General features: G+C 44.1%; 1 protein-coding gene across 1 annotated transcript in view; it reads left to right on the top strand.

Annotated features, from left to right (window-relative positions):
* The window catches only part of ABCB1 (ATP binding cassette subfamily B member 1), a 63,898-nt gene that overhangs the window by 27,395 nt on the left and 14,778 nt on the right, over positions 1-21,725 (top strand). The window contains exons 12-18 of the mRNA XM_079948270.1: positions 1,146-1,271; positions 3,635-3,838; positions 8,342-8,512; positions 17,427-17,588; positions 18,099-18,272; positions 19,816-19,962; positions 21,452-21,556. Coding sequence (XP_079804396.1) covers positions 1,146-1,271; positions 3,635-3,838; positions 8,342-8,512; positions 17,427-17,588; positions 18,099-18,272; positions 19,816-19,962; positions 21,452-21,556 — 1,089 coding nt within the window. The remainder of the gene's footprint in view (positions 1-1,145; positions 1,272-3,634; positions 3,839-8,341; positions 8,513-17,426; positions 17,589-18,098; positions 18,273-19,815; positions 19,963-21,451; positions 21,557-21,725) is intronic.

Here is a 21,725-nt window from a genome sequence, read left to right as displayed (position 1 = left end):
AAAGCAGGGCTCAAAACCCTATTGGAGCTGAACAATAACTGAGTCCCACTGACCCCCGTACTGAAAGTAGATTCTTCACACCAATACAAATGTTGCACGTCTTGGGTACAATCTGCATGAAAATCCTTTTTGTTTGTGAGGCATCCTCTTACCAGTATTTTTGCAAATGTATTTGCTGTTCATTTTCGTTATTATTTCTTACCTGCCCTTCCCCAGATTCTCCCAGGGCCAGTTACAGCATATAAAAAGCACAGTAGAATTAAAACGACAATAAACACCAACAACCCCCACCCATAAAGACATAATGGTATAAACACTGGGTTCTTTTGTGCTGTAAACTGTTATCTAATTTTTTTGAGCTGTAATCTGTTTTTTTGAGTTTTTGAAGCTCAGTAGTGAATGCTGGTTTTGACATTTCCTGGCTTTTGTCCTTTAAAGCTAGACAAACACAGACAAAAACACACATACCTCCATATATGGCCCAATCAGACTTGCTGTGAGGCAATTAACATAAGAAGACCCTGCTGGAACAGGCCAATGGCCCATCTAACTCTTCATCCTATTCTCACACTGGCCAACCAGGTGCCTGCAGGAAGCCAGCATGCAGGATTCAAGCACAAGAGCATTCTCCCCTCCTGTGGTTCCTTGTTGTTGTTGTTTAGTCGTGTCCGACTCTTTGTGACCCCAAGGACCAGAGCACGCCAGGCACTCCTGTCTTCCACTGCCTCCCGCAGTTTGGTCAAACTCATGCTGGTAGCTTCGAGAACACTGTCCAACCATCTCGTCCTCTGCCGTCCCCTTCTCCTTGTGCCCTCCATCTTTCCCAACATCAGGGTCTTCTGCAGGGAGTCTTCTCTTCTCATGAGGTGGCCAAAGTATTGGAGCCTCAGTTTCACGATCTGTCCTTCCAGTGAGCACCTAGCAATTGGTATTCCGAAGCATCGCTGCCTCCAATTACAGGTGTTTGTGTCAGGGAAACTTGCTGTGTCTGATTTGTACTTATGAATGTGCTCCACTATCACTCACTTTTCTTTGAGCTTGCATCATGACTGTGCATTCCAAGGACCTGGATACTGCACAACCCTTGCAAATAAAATAAAATTATAGCAGCTCTCATTGTGTTTCTCCCCCCCCCCCTCATCCAGGTGTTAAAAGGCTTGAATCTGAAAGTTAACAGTGGACAGACAGTAGCCTTGGTAGGCAGTAGCGGTTGTGGGAAAAGTACAACTGTTCAGCTGATCCAGAGGTTTTATGATCCTATTGAAGGCATGGTAAGATACTTGATCCAAATGCCCATAAAATGTTTTTTTTTTCCCATGAGCACTGTCAATATCAAATGTCAGATTATGGATATTTTATTTGACCTGGGTTTAAAAGTCTGATATCCTATATCTGCCCTGAAGTATTCAGGGTAAATAGTGTCAGTCTTGCTGTTAATATTCTTCAGATGAAATTCTTACACTTGCTTTTCTTTATAATATAAACTCAAAGCTAGTTATGAAAGAATTAGTAAAACACATAAAATGCAGTAAAAACAGTTGAAATGGAGCCGAAACCTATTTCAAACAATAAAACCAAGAGAAGGATAAAACAATTCAGCATAAAAACTGGGAGGCAGAACTCTGGGCTGTACAGAATGAAAACCAGGAAATATAACAAGGTCTTGGGAGTTCAACAGGAAGGAGCAAGACAGAACACTCTAGGGATGAAGTTCCACATCCGCACCATGCATCTAAAATGCATGGCTTCCCCCAAGGAATGTAGAGTTCCCTGGATTCTTTGGCGAGAGAGCCATGTGCTTTAAATATGGGGCAGCATGTGTGCTGCAATAGAGAAGATGGGGTTCAGAATCAGTTGCAAGGCGAGTTTGTGAGAGAGTCTCAGGTCTCAAGTGGTAACAGCTCTTCTTCCTCCTAGACCTCTGCCCACCTCCCCTCCATTGTCTTACAACTTTTCCTAACATCTCCTTCCCCAAATCCAGCCTAAACGAACCAAAACTGTGTTTCTTTACATCAGGGGTGGCTAACTCCCAGTTCAGGAGCAGATCTATTCCCTCCAACCCCCCCCCCCAAAAAAAACCACCCTTCACTTATTTTTATGACAACCAAGAAGGAAAACAAATAGATGCAGTGGTGGGATGGGCATACGCCTTAATGAAGAGGCAATTTACTCCTTGCTAGTCATTACATGGGACGCAGGTGGCGCTGTGGGTTAAAGTGGGACGCAGGTGGCGCTGTGGGTTAAAGCCTCAGCGCCTAGGGCTTGCCGATCGAAAGGTCGGCGGTTCGAATCCCTGCGGCGGGGTGCGCTCCCGCTGCTCGGTCCCAGCGCCTGCCAACCTAGCAGTTCGAAAGCACCTCCGGGTGCAAGTAGATAAATAGGGACCGCTTACCAGCGGGAAGGTAAACGGCGTTTCCGTGTGCGGCTCTGGCTCTGGCTCTGGCTCTGGCCAGAGCAGCGATGTCACGCTGGCCACGTGACCCGGAAGTGTCTCGGGACAGCGCTGGCCCCTGGCCTCTTAAGTGAGATGGGCGCACAACCCCAGAGTCTGTCAAGACTGGCGCGTACGGGCAGGGGTACCTTTACCTTTACTTTTTAGTCATTACATTGATAATTTGATGAGCAGAGAGGAGGCAATAATTCTCCCCTTCCTCAGCTGATCTGCATAGATCAGCTGCGGAGGTGTATGTGTGTCAGGGGCTGTGTATCCTGTGTGTGCATGTGAGACTGTGGGTTGGCCGCACCCACCAGTAGCACACAACCACCAAAGGGTTGGCCAAGGCTGAATGCAGCCCTCAAACTGTAGCAGTGTGGTGTGGTGGCGAGAGGCTAGGAGCTGGGAGGTAAAGGTAAAGGTAAAGGGACCCCTGACCATTAGGTCCAGTAGTGGCCGACTCTGGGGTTACGGCGCTCATCTCGCTTTATTGGCCGAGGGAGCCTGCATACAGCTTCCGGGTCATGTGGCCATCATGACTAAGCCGCTTCTGGCAAACCAGAGCAGCACATGGAAATGCCATTTACCTTCCCGCCAGAGCGGTACCCATTTATCTACTTGCACTTTGATGTGCTTTCGAACTGCTAGGTGGGCAGGAGCAGGGACCGAGCAACGGGAGCTCACCCCATCACGGGGATTCGAACCACCGACCTTCTGATCGGCAAGTCCTAGGCTCTGTGGTTTAACCCACAGCGCCACCCGCGTCCCAGGAGCTGGGAGACCAGGGTTCATATCCCCACACAACCATGACGCTCACAGGGTGCCTAAAGAAAGAAATTTAGCCACCCCTGCTTTACATGTTCATGCCGTCCTCCTTGACTAGGCGGACTGTCTATTTCCTTTTTTTCTTCGCTTTGTCAGGCTTATCTCAAATTTGTCTATCCCTCTTCCACGAAAACCTTGCAGCTGACTACCACTAGTAATAGGCTGTTGTCTGATCCTGTCCCTATCCAACACCCTCTCCCCTACTTTCCTGAGTAGATATGCTCCTTTCTTCCACTCCCCTTTTCAAACTATGTACTATACCCATGATAATATTTTTCCTTTTACTTCACACATTCTTTTTATGACAATTTGCCAATATTTATTCTGAGTTCTGAGTGGAACTCTCTTGTGCGATTTGTGTGTGCTTCGTTTTAGATTACCATTGATGATCAGGATATCAAGACCCTGAACTTAAGGTACCTGAGGGAGATTATAGGTGTGGTGAACCAGGAGCCTGTGTTATTTCAAACCACGATTGCAGAAAACATTCGATACGGCCGTGAAGACGTCACCATGGAAGAGATTGAAAAAGCTGTCAAGGAAGCCAATGCTTATGACTTCATCATGAAACTGCCCAATGTGAGAAATTAGGATACCCTCCTCTGCTTATCTTATTTTTAATGCCTTGTGTGATTTTTTTAAAAGCTGAAATAAACCAAGCAGAATGAAATATTGATTGAGGGCTGCCTTCTCTAACCAGTGTTAGAGAATTCGCTGGGTGTCAAGATAATAATAATAATAATAATAATAATAATAATAATAATAATAATAAATTATTTATATCCCGCCCTCCCTAGCCGAGGCTGGGCTCAGGGCGGCTAACAACAATCAAAATAATCCAACGTTCTAAAAACATTTCATTATAAAACTTAATTAAAATCAACCATTAAGCAACCATTAAGCAAAATTCTGTGCAGGTTGCCAGAGGAGGGGGTCAGGCTGCACCCTGACCAAAGGCCTGGTGGAACAGCTCTGTCTTGCAGGCCCTGCGGAAAGATGTCAGGTCCCGCAGGGCCCTAGTCTCTTGTGACAGAGCGTTCCACCAGATTGGAGCCATGGCCGAGAAAACCCTGGCTCTAGTTGAGGCCAGCCTAACCTCTCTGTGGCCTGGGATCTTCAAGATGTTTTTATTTGCAGACCGTAAGTTCCTCTGTGGGGCATACCAGGAGAGGCAGTCCTGTAGGTACGAGAGTCCTAGGCCGTATAGGGCTTTAAAGGTTAAAACCAACACCTTAAACCTGATCCTGTACTCCACCGGGAGCCAGTGCAGCTGGTATAGTACCGGATGAATGTGAACTCACAGCGAGGACCCCACAAGGAGTCTCGCCGCGGCATTCTGCACCCGCTGGAGTTTCTGGGTCAGTCTCAAGGGCAGCCCCACGTAGAGTGAGTTACAATAATCCAGTCTGGAGGTGACCGTCGCGTGGATCACAGTAGCTAGGTCAGGGCGAGAGAGATAAGGAGCCAACTGCTTAGCTTGGCGGAGATGAAAAAATGCTGCTTTTGTTATAGCTGTAATCTGCGCCTCCATAGAGAGGGAGGTATCGAAGATTACACCCAAACTCTTAACGGATGATGCTGGCACTAATTGCATCCCCGCAAGAGATGGGAGTTGCCCCCTCAATCCCATGTCTTCGAAGGATTTAACTTCAACCGGCTCCCATGTAACCATCCAGCCACAGCTTCCAGACATCTGGCCAGTGTGTCTGGGGCCGAGTCAGAATGGCCATCCATCAACAGATAGAGTTGGGTGTCATCGGCATACTGATGGCAACCCAGCCCAAAACTCTGGACAAGCTGGGCGAGGGGGCGCATAAAGATGTTAAAAAGCATCGGGGTGAGAATCGCACCCTGAGGCACTCCACACATCAAGGAGTGTCGCGATGACAATTCCCCCCCAAGCGCCACCCTCTGTCCCCGACCAGAGAGAAACGAGCGCAGCCATTGAAGGACTGTGTCCTGGATCCCCACGTCGGCAAGGCGGTGGTGTTCGTGATCGACCATGTCGAAGGCTGCTGACAGGTCTAGAAGAATCAGCAGCCCCGACCCGCCTCGATCCAGCTGCCTGCGGAGATCATCTGTTAGGGCGACCAGAGCCGTCTCGGTCCCATGACCAGCGCGGAAGCCGGACTGGAATGGATCCAGAGCCGCTCCATTCCAGTCCTAGTTTTGGGGCAAGTACTCTTTGGTGAGAGAACCCCAGGCTCAATTTAAAATCACAAGATATATAGCAAAGTAAAGCATGGAAATATATGCTGTAAGAGCTTTAAAATATCCCCTTGTGAGTTCCAAAACATCCCTCTTCCCTTAGCATAGAAAAGACCCCATGTTTGATAAGTTTAAAATGGGTTACTGACAAACTCTCCAAAGGTCATGTTCATGTGTTTTCCATACACCAGTCAGAAAACACAGACAGCAAAACTTGGCTTCGTTACAATGGTGGAAGTTCATGAATCGTTGGTACAGGAACTCAAGAATGGCTTATAAAAGGCATGTGGTCTGAGCTTAGACCACATCACGCTGAGCCACTCAAGTAGACAGAAGAGGAACTCCCTCCTCCCAAGGTGAGGGGGTGTGCCTAGCCAAGCCTAGCAGGAAAGTTTACTCTACGATGTTAACCCCTTCATGCATCAATTAGATTTAAGCATGTTGGTTATATGAGGCTTGGTTTTTTTAAAATGTTATTTATAACTTTCCCATAATTTCAATATATACAGTTGTGAATACGTTTATCAACCCAATACTTCTAAGCTTCCCATCCCACCCCTCCATGGCTTCCCTTTTGTTCCTTGTTGTGCTGCGCCTCCTTTTTAACCACCCATTTTCACTCTAATCTCTAGCCCAGTTGTTAATTACTGCTTCTCACACACCAAATCCTGCTTGTAGATTTACAGTATCTGACAATTATATCGTTTTTAAATAATCTACGAATAGTTTCCACTCCTCCCTCAGCCAAGTCTCGTCTTACTTGCTGATTTTAAAACAAAAAATTCCTTCCAGTAGCACCTTAAAGACCAACTAAGTTAGTTCTAGGTATGAGCTTTTGTGTGCATGCACACTTCTTCAGATACAGATGAGTCGTCAACAGGCTCATCACAGCTATCTGCCAATCACCCATTCCCACCACCCTTCTGAGTAATACCCCTCCCCACCTTCTCACTATATAGAAGGGTCTGGTGACTTCTGTTTCAGTGTATCTGAAGAAGTGTGCATGCACACGAAAGCTCATACCTAGAACTAACTTAGTTGGTCTTTAAGGTGCTACTGGAAGGAATTTTTTGTTTTGACTATGGCAGACCCACACGGCTACCTATCTGTTGCTGATTTTAGTTGTCATGCTGGCCAGTTCTACATATTCTTTTAGTTTATTTAACCAATCCTTTTTTGTTGGAATTTCTTGTTCTTTCTATTTTTGCACGTAGATGGTTCTTGCAGCTGTAGTTGCATAGAGAAAGAGGTTGAGTACCTTCTTAGGGATGTCAACATTTGTTATTTCTAATAAGAAAGCGTCCAGATTTTTTGGGATTGTTGTCTTAAAAATATTTTTGATTCTCCATAAATCATATCCCAATATTTTTTGGCTTGCTTACACATCCACCACATGTGAAAGAAGGTACCCTCGGTCTCTTGGAACTTCCAGAATAAGTTAGATCCTTTTTTATACATCTTGATGAGCTTGCTAGGGGTCAAATACAATCTATATATCATCTTTAATAGATTTTCCTTTGAGGTATAGCACGGGTTATATGAGGCTTGTTATCCAACCCAGTGTGCTCAATATATTGTTGGACTATGGTGCCCATCATCCCTAACCATTGCCCATCCTGGTTGGGGCTGATGGGCTTTGTAGTTCAAAACATCTAGAGGGCAGCAGGTTAGGGAAGGCTGCAGCTTTTTAAAAGTCTCACGTGGAGTCTGGAAGAAGAAATAACAGTGTTTTCTATATCTTGGGGGGTTATTTTTTTTTAAGTTAAAGGTTGAAGGTCTTTATTATTTATGGGCACCATGCACACAATGCTTCACAAAGCAACACATGCAAAATCAGTGTGAGGGGATTGACAAAGACAGGGGGGAAACTTGGAGGGTGAAGGTAACAGTGGAATAAGTGTGTGTTCCCGGGAAGAGGAATTTATTGTTAGACCACACTGGGAATAGTTGTTTGGGGGAGGGTGGGTAGGGAATAGAGGACTCCTAGCAGCTCTCAGCACCTGTAACAGGCTATGGCTCCCAGAATTCTTTGGGGGCAGCCATGACTGTTTAAAACGATATGATACTGATTTAAATGTGTAATACCAATGAGGCCTGTGTGCGTTAGGGCTGCCACTACTGCTAGCAAAAGATTCACTAAAACAAGGCTTTTTAAAATATTAAAATCAGTTGTCAAAGTTTAAATACAGGCCTCATGTTTTAATCTATTTTTTTAAGTTCAATTGTTAGAAAGGGCAGTGGTTCAAGGGCGTCCTGTAAACTGAGAGTTAGTTTATTTTCACCTTCCTGTGCATGTTGGCTATAAGGTCTATTTTCACACACATTATTATTATTTCTCTAAATATAGATGAACCTTCTTAGGCAAATAAACAACCCAAAAATGTTTCTTGAAATGCCTGGTGCTTGGTGCAAGTATTTTTCTAGCCACTGAACTCGTGGTGTGTTTTCAGCAAGCAAAACACACATAACACGCTTGTATATTTATTCAATTATTTAGACTAAATTTTCCAGGATGACTTAAGATCTGTGCCTCAGAATTCCTAAGTAGAGATGACCTTCATGCAGGAAGGGGTGTGCAATGTCAGTGTGGACATGTGTGTGTGGAGTAAACACATGTCCCCTCTTAGCCAGCCCTCTGCCAGTGGAGGGTGGAGCCAAAATATGAGTGGGTGTGACCGAAGTGGACATGCTAGCGACACCCACTCTTGCATTGGCTCCACCCACTATTAGCATGCAGTCCTCCTCCCCAAGAGCTGGCCAAGAGAAAATGCCATCTGTGGGCCAAAAATTACTCTCTAACCCTGATATAATATATCAGGCCATAACATCATTTATTGGTTCTGAGCTGTTGCTGATTTTTTTCCTGTTTTGCAGACATTTCACACTATGGTTGGAGAAAGAGGAGCCCAGCTAAGTGGAGGACAGAAGCAAAGGATAGCAATTGCCCGTGCTCTTGTCCGCAACCCCAAGATCCTGTTGCTGGATGAGGCTACGTCAGCTTTGGATACCGAAAGTGAAGCTGTGGTTCAGGCAGCTTTGGACAAGGTCTGTTTCCCTGTGAAAACCTTGCATAGTAGAAAATGAATGGTTTAGAAATAACTTAAGATGAATAACAGGTTTCCTTATGAGAGCAGCGATCTCATTGCATGATGGGCCTTTCCTGCCTCTTTCTCTCCCACTGACGTGAAAGGGCAGCAAAGTTTCAGTCATTTGAACTTATTGTTGCATTTATACTTTTAGGGAGTACAGTGGTACCTTGGGTTACAGACGCTTCAGGTTACAGGTGCTTCAGATTACAGACTCTGCTAACCCAGAAATAGCACCTCGGGTTAAGAACTTTACCTCAGGATGAGAACAGAAATCGCACACCAGTCGTGCAGTGGCAGCGGGAGGCCCCATTAGCTAAAGTGGTACCTCAGGTTAAGAACAGTATCAGGTTAAGAACAGTTACAGATAGGTAGCCGTGTTGGTCTGCCATAGTCAAAACAAAAAAAATTCAAAAAAAATTCCTTCCAGTAGCACCTTAAAGACCAACTAAGTTGGTCTTTAAGGTGCTACTGGAAGGTTAAGAACAGACCTCCAGAACGAATTAAGTTCTTAACCTGAGGTACCACTGTATATGTATGGGAGGGGTGTTAGGGGAGGGGTGAAGAACATGTTGTTGTGCTCCTTCTGGGGTAGTTTGTCCATCTTTGGTCGCCACCACTCAGCTCTCACCTGTGTCTCCCAGAAGCTGTCAACATGCCATGCCACATGGCTTTTGACTGGCCAGCTGAACCAGGTGAGGGTAGCCGATGGGTCTCAAACCCCTAGTGAGATAGGGACCTCCCCCTGCATGCGAAAAAAGGCTCTGACAGATTGAATGGACGAGACCAATAGTGGGTTCAACAGTCAATCATGTGGTTTCTTCGTGTGCTATAGAGGGAAGTGAGGGGCAGATGGGGCTGGGAAAGTAGCCCGTCTAGGAGAAAGAAAACTCTGATCCTAATCCTCTGCTGCCTTGTGGCTATACTCATGGGTGAGAAAGGCTTTTGGAGTTGTTACGGCAAAAATCTGGGTGCAAGGCTGCTCTGCCACCCAGCTCATCGGACTAAGTCCGTGGGTCCCTGCGGAGGAAATGAGCTCAGCCGGAGACAGGAGCAAACAACAGAAGATCCAAGTTTATTGCGCAACAGGTTCAAGGCAAGATTGAACAGTGAGAAAGGGGTGACATGAGTTTTTGAAACTCCCTCCATGTCCCAGAATACAGTGCAAAACACGTCATGAATACATTAAAGAGAGGTTTGGTTACACAGATTACATCATGAATATATTAAAGGGAGGTTGGGTTACACAGATTAACATATGGAGGAGGGAGGGGGGAATATGCAGAGCTGGAGATATGCACAGATAAACACTTCCTGGGGATGAGAAAACAATGGTCCCAAATATGCATAGTCTGGCACCTGACATTGCCTGGAGGAAAGGGAAATTGAGCAAATATATTGTAGCGAAGAAGGTGAAGACGACATGCCCCCCCCCTTCCGTAACAGTCCCCCATTCGGAGATAGATTTGCATTAAAGTTCTGTAAGAACTTGCAAATCTTTTCTCCGCACCCTAAATCTCGGTGAAGGTAGGGGTGCCGTGTGAGTGGGAATAGGCCCTAATGGAAAAGGAGGTGGGTTGAGCAGGGCAGCAAAGGAGGGAGCAACACTGACCAATACAATGTACATGCGTGTTATAGATATGCGCTAACTAATAACTTGGTATCTACCGTACCAGAGGTGTGGGTTTATGCAAACCTGAAAGGGACTTGCAAATCATGCCTCTTAAGGCCATTTGCAAGTATAGTAGTGCAGATAGCTGGATATAGGATATCGCGTAAAAGGACACCTGTCGTATTTTGTTTAATAGTGGTCTATGCTTTACATTTAGCAGGAAGGTCCACTACTGACTGAAAAAAAAATGCAGTTTGCTTTGTCCCCTGCCATTTTTGTGTTCTCAGGTGTCAAGGTAGCTCTTCTGTGGTCTCACAGTAGTGGCAATCCCTGGTGAATCCACTTAGGGCTTTCATATTAACCATGTTGCCTGGCACCCATCACAGCTGGCACAGGTTTGGACACGTCCTGAGGGAAATATCCTAGCCTTGGCCATTCCATGGGATTTTATTATTATAGGCTCTGGTCTTGCAGTCATGGGAAGTTGCTCACTTGCACATTAAGGACCAAAAGCTAATTGCAGCCTGGATACACTTGCCCAATTCAAACTGAGTCCAATTTGAATTTATCTTGCCCCATGGTTCTCGACTTCCCAAACCAATCAGTTAAAATAAAACCACTCTTAAAGGGCACTCGTCCAAATAAGTCAATTTAACTCTATAAGGGATTATTCCTGCTAAACCAAAGCATATATACCTTCCTGAAGCTTCTCCTTGGTAAAGTGAGTTTTAGCACATTTTTAAAATGGGTAGGGAAGTTGGCAGAGTGCCAGGTGAAACAACGAAATATGGTTATAAATTTATCTAATTTTAAACATTGGACTACATAATTGCCTGATCTGTGAAAAAAGCATAAAATGTATGAGGATCCTCCACTGGGGTGTAAGGAATAAGACATTAGACATAAAACACTTACACACAAAAATAGCCACAAAATAGCCCCCCCATTTGTGGAAATGACACACTGTCAGACACATTTCAACATTCCTACGTAATAACACATAATACAAAACAAACTAATTAAATATCAGTTGCATATCTTGAGACAATTGGGATATTTTATATATGTATCTTGAGGTTCAAAAGTCAGAAAATGTCCTTGTAATTCAACTCCACCCCCCTTTGTCAGCCCCACTCCCCCGGCAGTCTATATCCTTTGAAAGAGATAGCTGTGGCCACTTTGAAAACTTTGGTGTCTGTTGTTGTGGTGGCGAAGCTTTTCATTGGATCTGTAGTAACACACTTGTAGAAGTGATATCCTGTAAGGGCAGGGTGGACTTAAAAGACACAGTTAAAATAATAAAACACACACACAAACACACACACAATGACCTATGAGGAACCAAAATAAATAAATGCTAACACACAGAATTTTAAGAAATCTGAAGTAACAATGAAATAAAAGAGTGTTTCTTGATGTGACAACATCGGCTAGAATGTTAATAGTAAAATACTGGAAAATGACTTAATGGCAATTTAAAGTTGTGCAAGTACCTTGAACTAGCCAAATGACAGAATTAATAAGAAATGCTCAGGCAAAAGGTAAACAAATACCATTCCACAAACAATGTTTGGTTATGCTTCGATTAATTTCATAGACCATGGAAAAACGGATTAAATAAATGGAAACAGATTATTTGTAACTTTAAAAGTGTCAAAGCCACAAAGAGATGGAAGTCACTACTACAGCAGGGATTTCACAGAACAGAAAGAAAGTTGTTGTGGGAGGAAAAAGGGACAAACACTTTGTTATCGGGGTTCACATATCCTGTTAAAAGAGAAAATTATTTCATGTGAGAAGCCTGTCAGGAAATGCTGTTTCTAAAATTGCACATAAACAAAGTCTGTGACTTAAATCCCATTGCGGGGTGGAATGCTTTGATATTTACCTGTGAAAAGAACTTGGCATGTTAAGATTTCAAACTTGGGACACATTAAGGGTGATTTCTCTCAATGGTTCCAAGTTTTACATAAACCTCCTCTCCCCCCCCCTCTACAGTTCCCCCTCCTTCCTCTCTCTCTCTCTTTTTCCTATCTCTCTTTTTTTTTTTTTTAGCTGATCTAGTCTCTGTGCATGTGTGGAGTTCATGTCTCAGCAAATCTTCTATACTATTGAAATGTCGCATCTTTTGGCAAAATTAGAATTTGAATAAGGGAAGGGTAAGGAGGAGTAGATTTTAAAAGAGGGTTAGATTTAAAACAAAAAAGAGAAACTCAGCAATTGAAGTATTCACCAACAAAAGCTAGCAATTTCAGCCCAAGCAAACCGACTGCTTCCTTTATGTACAGGAAAGGGCTAATATCCCTCTGGCCATTCGCGGAACAATGCCACGCCCTTATATATGGGGAAAATGGCCAGAGAGTCAGAATTCATAGGATTTTTTTTTTTATTTTTTTTAACATTCTAAGTTATTTCGGCCTTCCCATTTGCAGACAAAAATTTTTCTGCCCCTTTATTTACAGGATTGGTCAAGGCCCATATGTATTTGTATGTGTTTAAACTTTGAATTGACTTTAAAGTCTGATTTTTAAATAGTAGACAAAATTGATATTACCAGTTGTGCTTCAAAACATCACAGCTTCACCTCTCACCTTTTAAAACTAAAGAGCAAAGCTAGGCTGAATTTTAACTCCATCACCACACCAGAATTAAGAATTACCCTGCAATGCTTGCGGACACATGTCCTTCCACACAGCCACAAATTGGGAGAGTTGAAAGGGACCCTAGGGTCATCTAGTCCAACCCTCCAAAATATAGGGTTCACAGCAAGATTTCACAGCAAGATTTGTACTACCAAAGAGACAAACACATACTTATGTACACAGGCACTACTGGGGAAGAGAGCACACTCAATGCTCCTATCATGTACTAAGGAAGAGGAAAATAAAAGTATCCAGTTTTATACAGAACCCTCTAAAGGAAGAACAGTTTCCTAAGATAAAATAGGAAGAGAATCTGGGAGGGAATATTTTATAAGCATAGGGTTATTTCAGTTGATATAACCACTCAAATAAAGCAAGAGGTGGGGTAAACATTTGCACCCTTCATTCTCATTTTGTCTTATTTAGGACTGATAAGGTCCAGCATGGCTTCCTTAGATTTAAATTTTGAAGCAAGCTTGCAGTTTAAACTATGCGCGCTTAAGAAAGGCAGTCTGTCAGAGACAGAAGGAACAGACAACACACATAACAGACAACATGTAAACATACATATTCTCATATATGTATTAACACACAACACACATAACAGACAACATGTAAACATATATACTCTTATCCTTTAGTTGGTTATTGCAAGGAGTTGGGCTGCTTCCTTTAGCTTCATTAAGTGAAATTAGTAGGAAGGTCCCACATGGTTTTAAGAGCCTCCTTGCCTCTTCAAACACCACCAGTTAACCAAACTGGCAGGGCTCACAATGCTTAGTTGACTGGGTACCCCTTTATATAAGCATGCGTTGTTGTTGTTGCTTTTGTTGTTGTTTTCTTTTTTGGGGGGGGGATAGAGAAGGGAGAAGGAGAGGGGTTTGATTAGGATTTGGGTAACTTGTACAGGGGGCTATAGTAAAGAGGGGTCTTTCGTCGCTTGGCGACTTCTTTAGTGGGTTTTTAAAGAGCTCTAGCTATCCGGTTCCTTATATTTCCTTCCTATTTCCTTAGTCAATAACCTGGGGTCCTTTTCCACTCTGCCGATCCTGCCCAATTCCTCATGGGCTATCCCTCCTGGCAACCTCCTACCTATCGCCACAATCTCAGGAAAAGGGGCCCTACTGAACGCCCGCGCCGTGCGGTGCCAGATCGGGTGATCCCTGGATAGAGTTTTGAACCGAAAATCCCCCTTGCTTTTGGAAGCGGGCTCACGCACGCTACACGTGTTACGTGGCACCGACCAGTGCGGCTGGGATTGGATAGAAAGCAAGACCACTTCCTGCCCCCTAGAAAGGACGCTCGGGAAGTTCGGAAAAAGAACTCCAACCCCTTGCTTTCAACTGGGATACCCGTTGCGGAGAGTCGGCTATCTTTCAAGTCGGGTCTCTCCGTCTTACTTTCGGACTCCCAATTGGTGCGGCTGGCTGGAGGGTTTTTAGAGAAAGAGATAGAGCTCAGAACCCCCCTTTCGGGTCGAGCAGCAGTCCATGGTCTCTCTCACCAATTGGACCAAGAGACAGGCGAGAAGGAGCGATAGAGAGGAGGGCAGAGAATTCAGTTGCCAGGAGATTTCCACCCCTTTCCCACCAGTGCACTGGATTTTCCTTTTCCTTATACTCACGTGTCTTCTATGATGATCCCGGGATCGATGAATAAGCCGGCTGGATCCCTCTTTGCTCCCCGGCTGAACTCCTGGGGCTTTCGATTACCGCCCGGAAGATGGCCGGGGGTCCAAAGGATCTTCCCAGGCAAAATGGCCTGGTGCCGGCTGAAGATTTCTGGGCCCCCGGTCAGCAACGCGGGAGAACCTCATGCCCCACGTTGGGGCGCCAACTGTTACGGCAAAAATCTGGGTGCAAGGCTGCTCTGCCACCCAGCTCATCGGACTAAGTCCGTGGGTCCCTGCGGAGGAAATGAGCTCAGCCGGAGACAGGAGCAAACAACAGAAGATCCAAGTTTATTGCGCAACAGGTTCAAGGCAAGATTGAACAGTGAGAAAGGGGTGACATGAGTTTTTGAAACTCCCTCCATGTCCCAGAATACAGTGCAAAACACGTCATGAATACATTAAAGAGAGGTTTGGTTACACAGATTACATCATGAATATATTAAAGGGAGGTTGGGTTACACAGATTAACATATGGAGGAGGGAGGGGGGAATATGCAGAGCTGGAGATATGCACAGATAAACACTTCCTGGGGATGAGAAAACAATGGTCCCAAATATGCATAGTCTGGCACCTGACATTGCCTGGAGGAAAGGGAAATTGAGCAAATATATTGTAGCGAAGAAGGTGAAGACGACATGCCCCCCCCCCTTCCGTAACAGAGTAAACCCATACCTACTGCCTTGTGGGACATCTTCAGGAGAAGAAAAGGCTAAAAAGTAAACACTGCACAAATCCAGAGTGGAGTCCCTTCTGGCAACTCCTGCAGCCAAGCTGGTGTCAAACATATTGCTCTGATTTCCTTTGGGCCACATCAGCAAGGCTGAGGCAGGGGGTGGGCCTTGTCTCTTGGGCAACCCAGGCTTGCACCCCAGAGAGGTCACTTCTGTACTGCTAATCAGCAAAACCTATCTGGTAGCAGTTACAGGAGTCACTGTGATTCTCCAGAGGTTTGACGTCATCCCTGGAGGCACACTCCCTCATCTCTTAAGAAAGATGGATGCCAGCTGCTTGGGACATGGGATTTTCTGCCACAGGAGCCAGCCTTGGATGCCATGCACTTTGATTATTTGGAGGGTGGGCATTTGTTGCTCCACACCAAGCAGCAAAATCTGCCTTTGCCCAGCCCTACCTGAAGGTCAGGGAATCTCCACGAAGAGCCTGTGATGAGTTACAGCAGGGGACTGAAGTTGGAGGAGGGAATTGACAGAATGGAGGGGTCTTCCTCACGCCAGCCTCTCTATACAGGGCACTCTCATGGATGCCAGCAAATACGCTTAAATGCATTTCAAAAACAGATACAGTGTAGTTTTAAAAGGGAGCTGCTTATAAGGATCTGGTTGTCTTCTGTATGCATATTTCAGTTTAGGAGAGGCAATTAAAGCATGCCTCACTTGAAAGTGAAATCGAGAATATTGATTGTTTTGAAGGATGGATGGGTCACCATCCCAAAACAGAGCTGGTGTGTTGTAATCAATATTGACAGATCCCTATGGGAATTGCAGAGAAGCCCAGGAGTCGGTTCCAAAAAGCCTCTGTACCTGCTTTTGTTTCTGGTGTTGAAAGCTAAAGGGGGACTGTGGGCATGTGAGATAAGGATGGGAAGTGCTGGTGCAATATCTGGTTAATTAGTTACCTTCCCGGGGTATCTATGGATTGTTCCTGGCTGTGAGGAATGTTAACTCAAATTAAAGATTAATGAGCAGGATAACCTGTGTGCTAAATAGTACACTAAAAAAAAGAAGAAGAAGACTTTGAAAGCTGGCTAGGCACAGCTAACCATCCTTTCACCTCTTCCTGGACCAGAACCAGAAAAGGCTTCAGGTCAAATCAGTTCAATGTCATGCAGTGCGTTACTGAATTACCTTGTGGAAGATCCAAATTCAGCTCCATTCCTGGGTGTGCCACTCTCTGGCTGTACTTGGGCTGATCAGTTGCTCTCTTGCTGAGTTCCTGTTGAGGTCAAATAAAGATAAAAATATTTTTGTGCACTGGAAGAGTTTGGTGCAAGTGGTTTGAAACACAATAGGTGTGAGCGTGTGCAGAGTACCTTTCTTCTGCTAATAAACCGGGAAGAGGTTACAGGGCAGAACTAAGCCATGATGACTGTGTGAGAGATCCTTAGAAACTGAAGAATCAAAGCTCAGTGATGCAAAAGGTGTTGGATTCAATCCTCTGGGGCTGGGAATGACTCCTGCCTGGAACCTTGAAGAGTCACTACCAAACAGCGCAGAAGCCTTTTTCCTGCCAAGCGTCTCATCCCCACAGAGTTGATCTTTTGAGGACTGCATAGTGTTGGTGAATGGGGTCAGAGCCAAAAGTGGGTGGTGCTGGCTCCCCTCCCATCTCTCAGCATCTTTCTGCCACTTCCCTCTCTGAAACATACTTTCCCTTCTTTGCTTTCCCTACTTGCTACTCGTATGAAATTAGGACAATGCCTGCATGGCTCTAAGGCTGCATTCCCTGGGATAGACGGTACTGGGGTAGAAAGCTTCCAGATGCTAGTCCATCTACGTACCAGTGGCCCCAGGTTCCCTCCAAGATTGGCGGAGGGGGCTGGTGTGTGTTGTGTGTGTGTGATGTCATGTGTGCATTGCTTGATATCACACATGTCTCCTGACACTGCATAGCCCAGTGCAGTTGCACCGGACCCCCTCAATATTGGGGTGGGGGGCTGGACCCCCTTCAAACAAATATTGAGTTGGTGTGCCTGCTGCATTCTGACTGCTTTTTCCTTTGCAATTTTGAGCAAGGCCCATAGCTCAATGGCAGATCATCTTAGAGAGCTACTGCCAGTAAGTGTAGACTGGGCTGCCCCTTGATGGATTAATGTCTCTGTGTAAAACAGCTTCTTATGTTCCTTTGCCAAGTTAATGAAAGCTGTAAAATGTGATGCAAAGACTTGTGAACATAGGCCAATGTCAACTGAATCTGAATACGTCTCTTTAGGCAAGGGAAGGTCGCACAACTATTGTAATCGCTCATCGGTTATCTACAGTCCGCAACGCAGACCTCATAGCTGCTTTTGAAGATGGCTCCATCACAGAGCAAGGGACACATAATGAGCTCATGGCAAAGAAAGGAGTTTATTTCAAACTTGTTAATATGCAGGTACTGGTTCATTTCTTTTCTTTTCCTCCCCTTTTGTCATGTTGGCATATAATTCCTCTTGAACTGAGTTCTGTTCCTATTCGTCCCTGTGGCCCAAGTCCACCAAGTCCTTTGGGAACTGATGCTGCAATGCAACCTCTTTTCCTATATGCACAGTCCTAGCAACTGTTGTGGCTCCCTGCAAAGAATTCTGGGAGCTGTAGCCTGTTAAGGGTCCTCAGAGTTGTTTAATATATTCAGTTTTTATTGTTCTCAGTTCAGTGTATATGCCGTATTTTTCCGTTTATAAGACACCCCCATGTACAAGATGCCCCCTATTTTTGCGGCAACAACCAATCGGCAGTCCACCCTTGGCACTCTCCATGTATAAGATGCCCCCTAATTTTTGATATTATTTTTTACGAAAAAAACCTAGTCTTATACACGGGAAAATACGGTAATTCTATAAGCATTTCACACCAGCATTTTGAAATCCAAATCTCTTTCAAAACTTCTGCTCTCTTATTTCAGTCAATTGAAACTGAGGTTCATTCAGATGAAAATGAGCTCATTGACGGAAAAGGCATGTCAAAAGAGGAATTAAAAGACTTCTTTGCAAATGGAGTGCGACGGCGTTCGACCCGCAAGAGCTTGAAAAGGCCAGAAGAGCAGGACAAAGACCTTGAGGTCCAAACTGTTCAGCCTGTAAGTGTCTCGGCTTTAAATTGCAACAGTGTTAATTGTGCTTTGTGTGTACACCAAAGTCTGAACCACAGAGCCTAGGACTTGCCGATCAGAAGGTTGGCGGTTCGAATCCCTGCGACGGGGTGAGCTCCCGTTAATCGGTCCTAGCTCCTGCCCACCTAGCAGTTCAAAAGCACATCAAGTGCAAATAGATAAATAGGTACCACTCCGGTGGGAAGGTAAACGGCGTTTCTGTGTGCTGCTCTGGTTCGCCAGAAGCGGCTTAGTCATGCTGGCCACATGACCCAGAAGCTGTCTGTGGACAAACACCAGCTCCCTCGGCGTATAGAGTGAGATGAGCGCGCAAACCCAGAGTCGTCCACAACTGGACCTAATGGACCTTTACCGTTACCTTTGTACACCAAGACATGTGCCAAGACTTGTTTTCAGGTCTGCATCTTCCTGTTCCTGGTTGAACTTATTTTCTTCTGCTTTTCTTATATGTTCCTCCATGCAGGCTCTTGCTCTGATGACCCCTTAGTCATGCATCCCCAGTAGTTTCTTCCCTCCATAAGAGTGGCTCTTGTTGTGGATACACCTGACAGCCTTCATTTGGTGGGGGGACCCGCAAAGTCTGAGCCTGGATGTTGAAGGATATGTGTCTTTACAAATTTGTTGAAAGAAACAAATGCAGCAGCAAACAGAATGGGAAATGTGTAACTGCTCTCAGTTAAAAGATCTTCCTCTCTCCTTTTTCGAGACTTTCCTTAGTGAAGACCCATCACAAAGTCTTTCTAGAGCCACTTTGGGTCTACCAGTTGATTTCTCTTCATTTAAGGGAAGGGTCATAATCCAGTGGTACAGGTTTTGTGTACAGAAAGTCTAATGTGCAGGTTAAGAATAGGTGACAAGAATTAGCTCTGCCCAATACCCTGGAGAGAATGTGATAATTGAAATAGACAAAGGTCTACAGAGAGCAAACAGAACCATGGGCGTTTTCTAGATAAACACCATATTTCTTGTAAAAAGAAAAGCAACAAGTATAGAGAGTTTATGAATGGAGGCCAGAAAAGGGCAGAGAGCACTGCATAAAACATTCTTTTTTTTTTTAAATTAATTTTTATTCGTTTTTCAGACAGATAGTAAAGACACAACGAAACAAACAAAAGAAAAACAAAAAGCAAACAAGGCACACAAAACAATTAGACCAATATAACTTCAGAATCATCATTTCATACTCTTCTTTCGTTTGACTTCCCCATACCTCCCCATCCCTGCATCCTTGTTTAATGATTCTTTAGCAACCCTTAAGTCAATTATCTTAATTCCCTTTCATAAAGTTTCCTTTAGTTTTTTAGTTACTGCTGCAATTCTTTACCTCTTACCCCCTGACATCTTAACATTCCTCAATTTTGCAATAGTTTTTAAGATATATTTTAAATTTCCTCCAGTCCTCTTCCACTGTCTCCTTCCCCTGGTCGCGGATTCTGCCCGTCATCTCAGCCAGTCCCATAAAGTCCATCACCTTTGTTTGCCATGCATAAAACATTCTCCTGTGTTCTAGAATGAAAATTTGCCCTCAGTTTCATTTCTGAAGATCATGAAGTTGAATGTGTCTGAATGGCCTTACTTTTTGGTGGGAACATTTTCTGCAATCATCAATGGAGCGTTGCAGCCTGCGTTTTCAGTCATATTCTCTGAAATCATAGGGGTGAGTATATAGTAAGTTCTGTCTCTGACATCCATTCCAAAACTACATTTAAATGTAGAAAACATTCAGGCCAGAATTGAGCCTTCAAGAGAGAATTTGCATTGAGAAACTTGGATCTGTGTAGAGGGAAGATTAGGGGGCAGTTCTTCTATAGCAGAATGTAGGTGAATGTTAGTTGATAGTATGGATGATGGTGAATTTCAATTAAGTTCACATTTAAAGGAAAGCTGCCTGATTTGCAGTTTTGGAAACAACACAAGGACTGAGATGCAACCATCCTTTGAAATTCACACATCTCCGAAATTTGGAATGCAACATTGCAGCCAAGTAATGTGTGCAAAAATGCATTTGCTAGGAGAAGGTGTGCCTAAAAATGCACATGTCTCTGAAATGAGTTTATTAGGCAAAATTGTATACAGATGTGGGCTTATTAGGGGAAATTCACACTAAAATGCTGATGATTTTTCATGAGGACTTAAAAAAAAACCAACACCCACAAATTTACATGGAAATGTGGAAAACTGAAATTAAGATTGGAGGAATCAAAAACTGAGAGAAACCAAACCCGACAGATTTTCCCATTTTCATTTGGGGATTACTTTCACAGAATGCAATACGTAGTGCTTGCTCTTAGGCGCTTCAATGTCCCCATGGAGATTTTCATAATACAGTCATACCTTGGGTTACAGGTGCTTCAGGTTGTGTTTTTTCAGGTTACGCATGCGCCGAAACCCAGAAGTACTGGAACGAGTTACTTCCGGGTTTCGGCGGTTGCACATGTACAGAAGCGCTAAATCGCATTTTGCGCATGCACAGAAGCGCCGAATCACAAGCCGCGCATGCACAGACGCGCCACTGAGGGATGTAAACGCTGCAGGTTGCGAACGTGCCTCCTGCATGGATCATGTTCGCAACCTGAGTGTCCACTGTACTCCTGTATTACTGAGCAGATGATTGCTCCTACCTTCTCACTCAAAATGAACTCAGTTTCTTGATCATCATTGGAACCAGCTCTTAACTGCCCATGTTTTGAAAGTGGCTTGCCAGTCTTTGCGCATGACTACTATTATAGAGTCTAATAACAATGGCAAATGCAGACTTGGAAGCCATAAATATACAGTTCCTCCAATGGCCCTCTGGGCTGCAGCCAATAACAGGAAACCTCCTTCTGGGAGCAAAAATTGATGTCTTTTCAATGTATGTCTCTCTTGTACTATTATATAGCCTCAGGAGAAACATTGCAGCACAATGCAAAGAAAATCTAAGTGAGCAATATCTACTCAGAACATTGTTTTTAGGGTTATTGATATGTACCAGCTAATTAATAACTGATAAGCAGTAATTCATCTGTTTAGAGATATATATGATTTTACTTTTTATATTGCACATTTTATACTTAAGAGAATGAGTTTCAGTACAAGTAAGCAAGGTGAAGTATTTAGAGATAAGTTAATGAAAGAAAATTAACACTGAGATTACTGTTCCATAGATTTTTACACTGAATGAACCAGACATAGTACGAGAAAAGAGCAATATGTATTCATTGCTATTCTTAGCACTTGGGGTTATATCCTTTGTAACATTTTTCCTTCAGGTAAGTTGCATTTGCTTTGTTCTTACTGTTTCTGGCCAGATCCTGAAAGTATTCAGAAACTCACAGAACTATTGTTTGTTTTTGTTTTGAAGAAGTGACATTACTTTTAATCCAAAGAATTTAGATTAATTTTTGAAGATGGACCAACATAGTGTATTTAATTCTAGAG

Source organism: Podarcis cretensis, assembly GCF_951804945.1.
Source record: "Podarcis cretensis genome assembly, chromosome: 12".
In the NCBI taxonomy this organism is placed as follows: Eukaryota; Metazoa; Chordata; class Lepidosauria; order Squamata; family Lacertidae; genus Podarcis; species Podarcis cretensis.
This window is presented reverse-complemented; position numbering and strand designations above follow the sequence as displayed.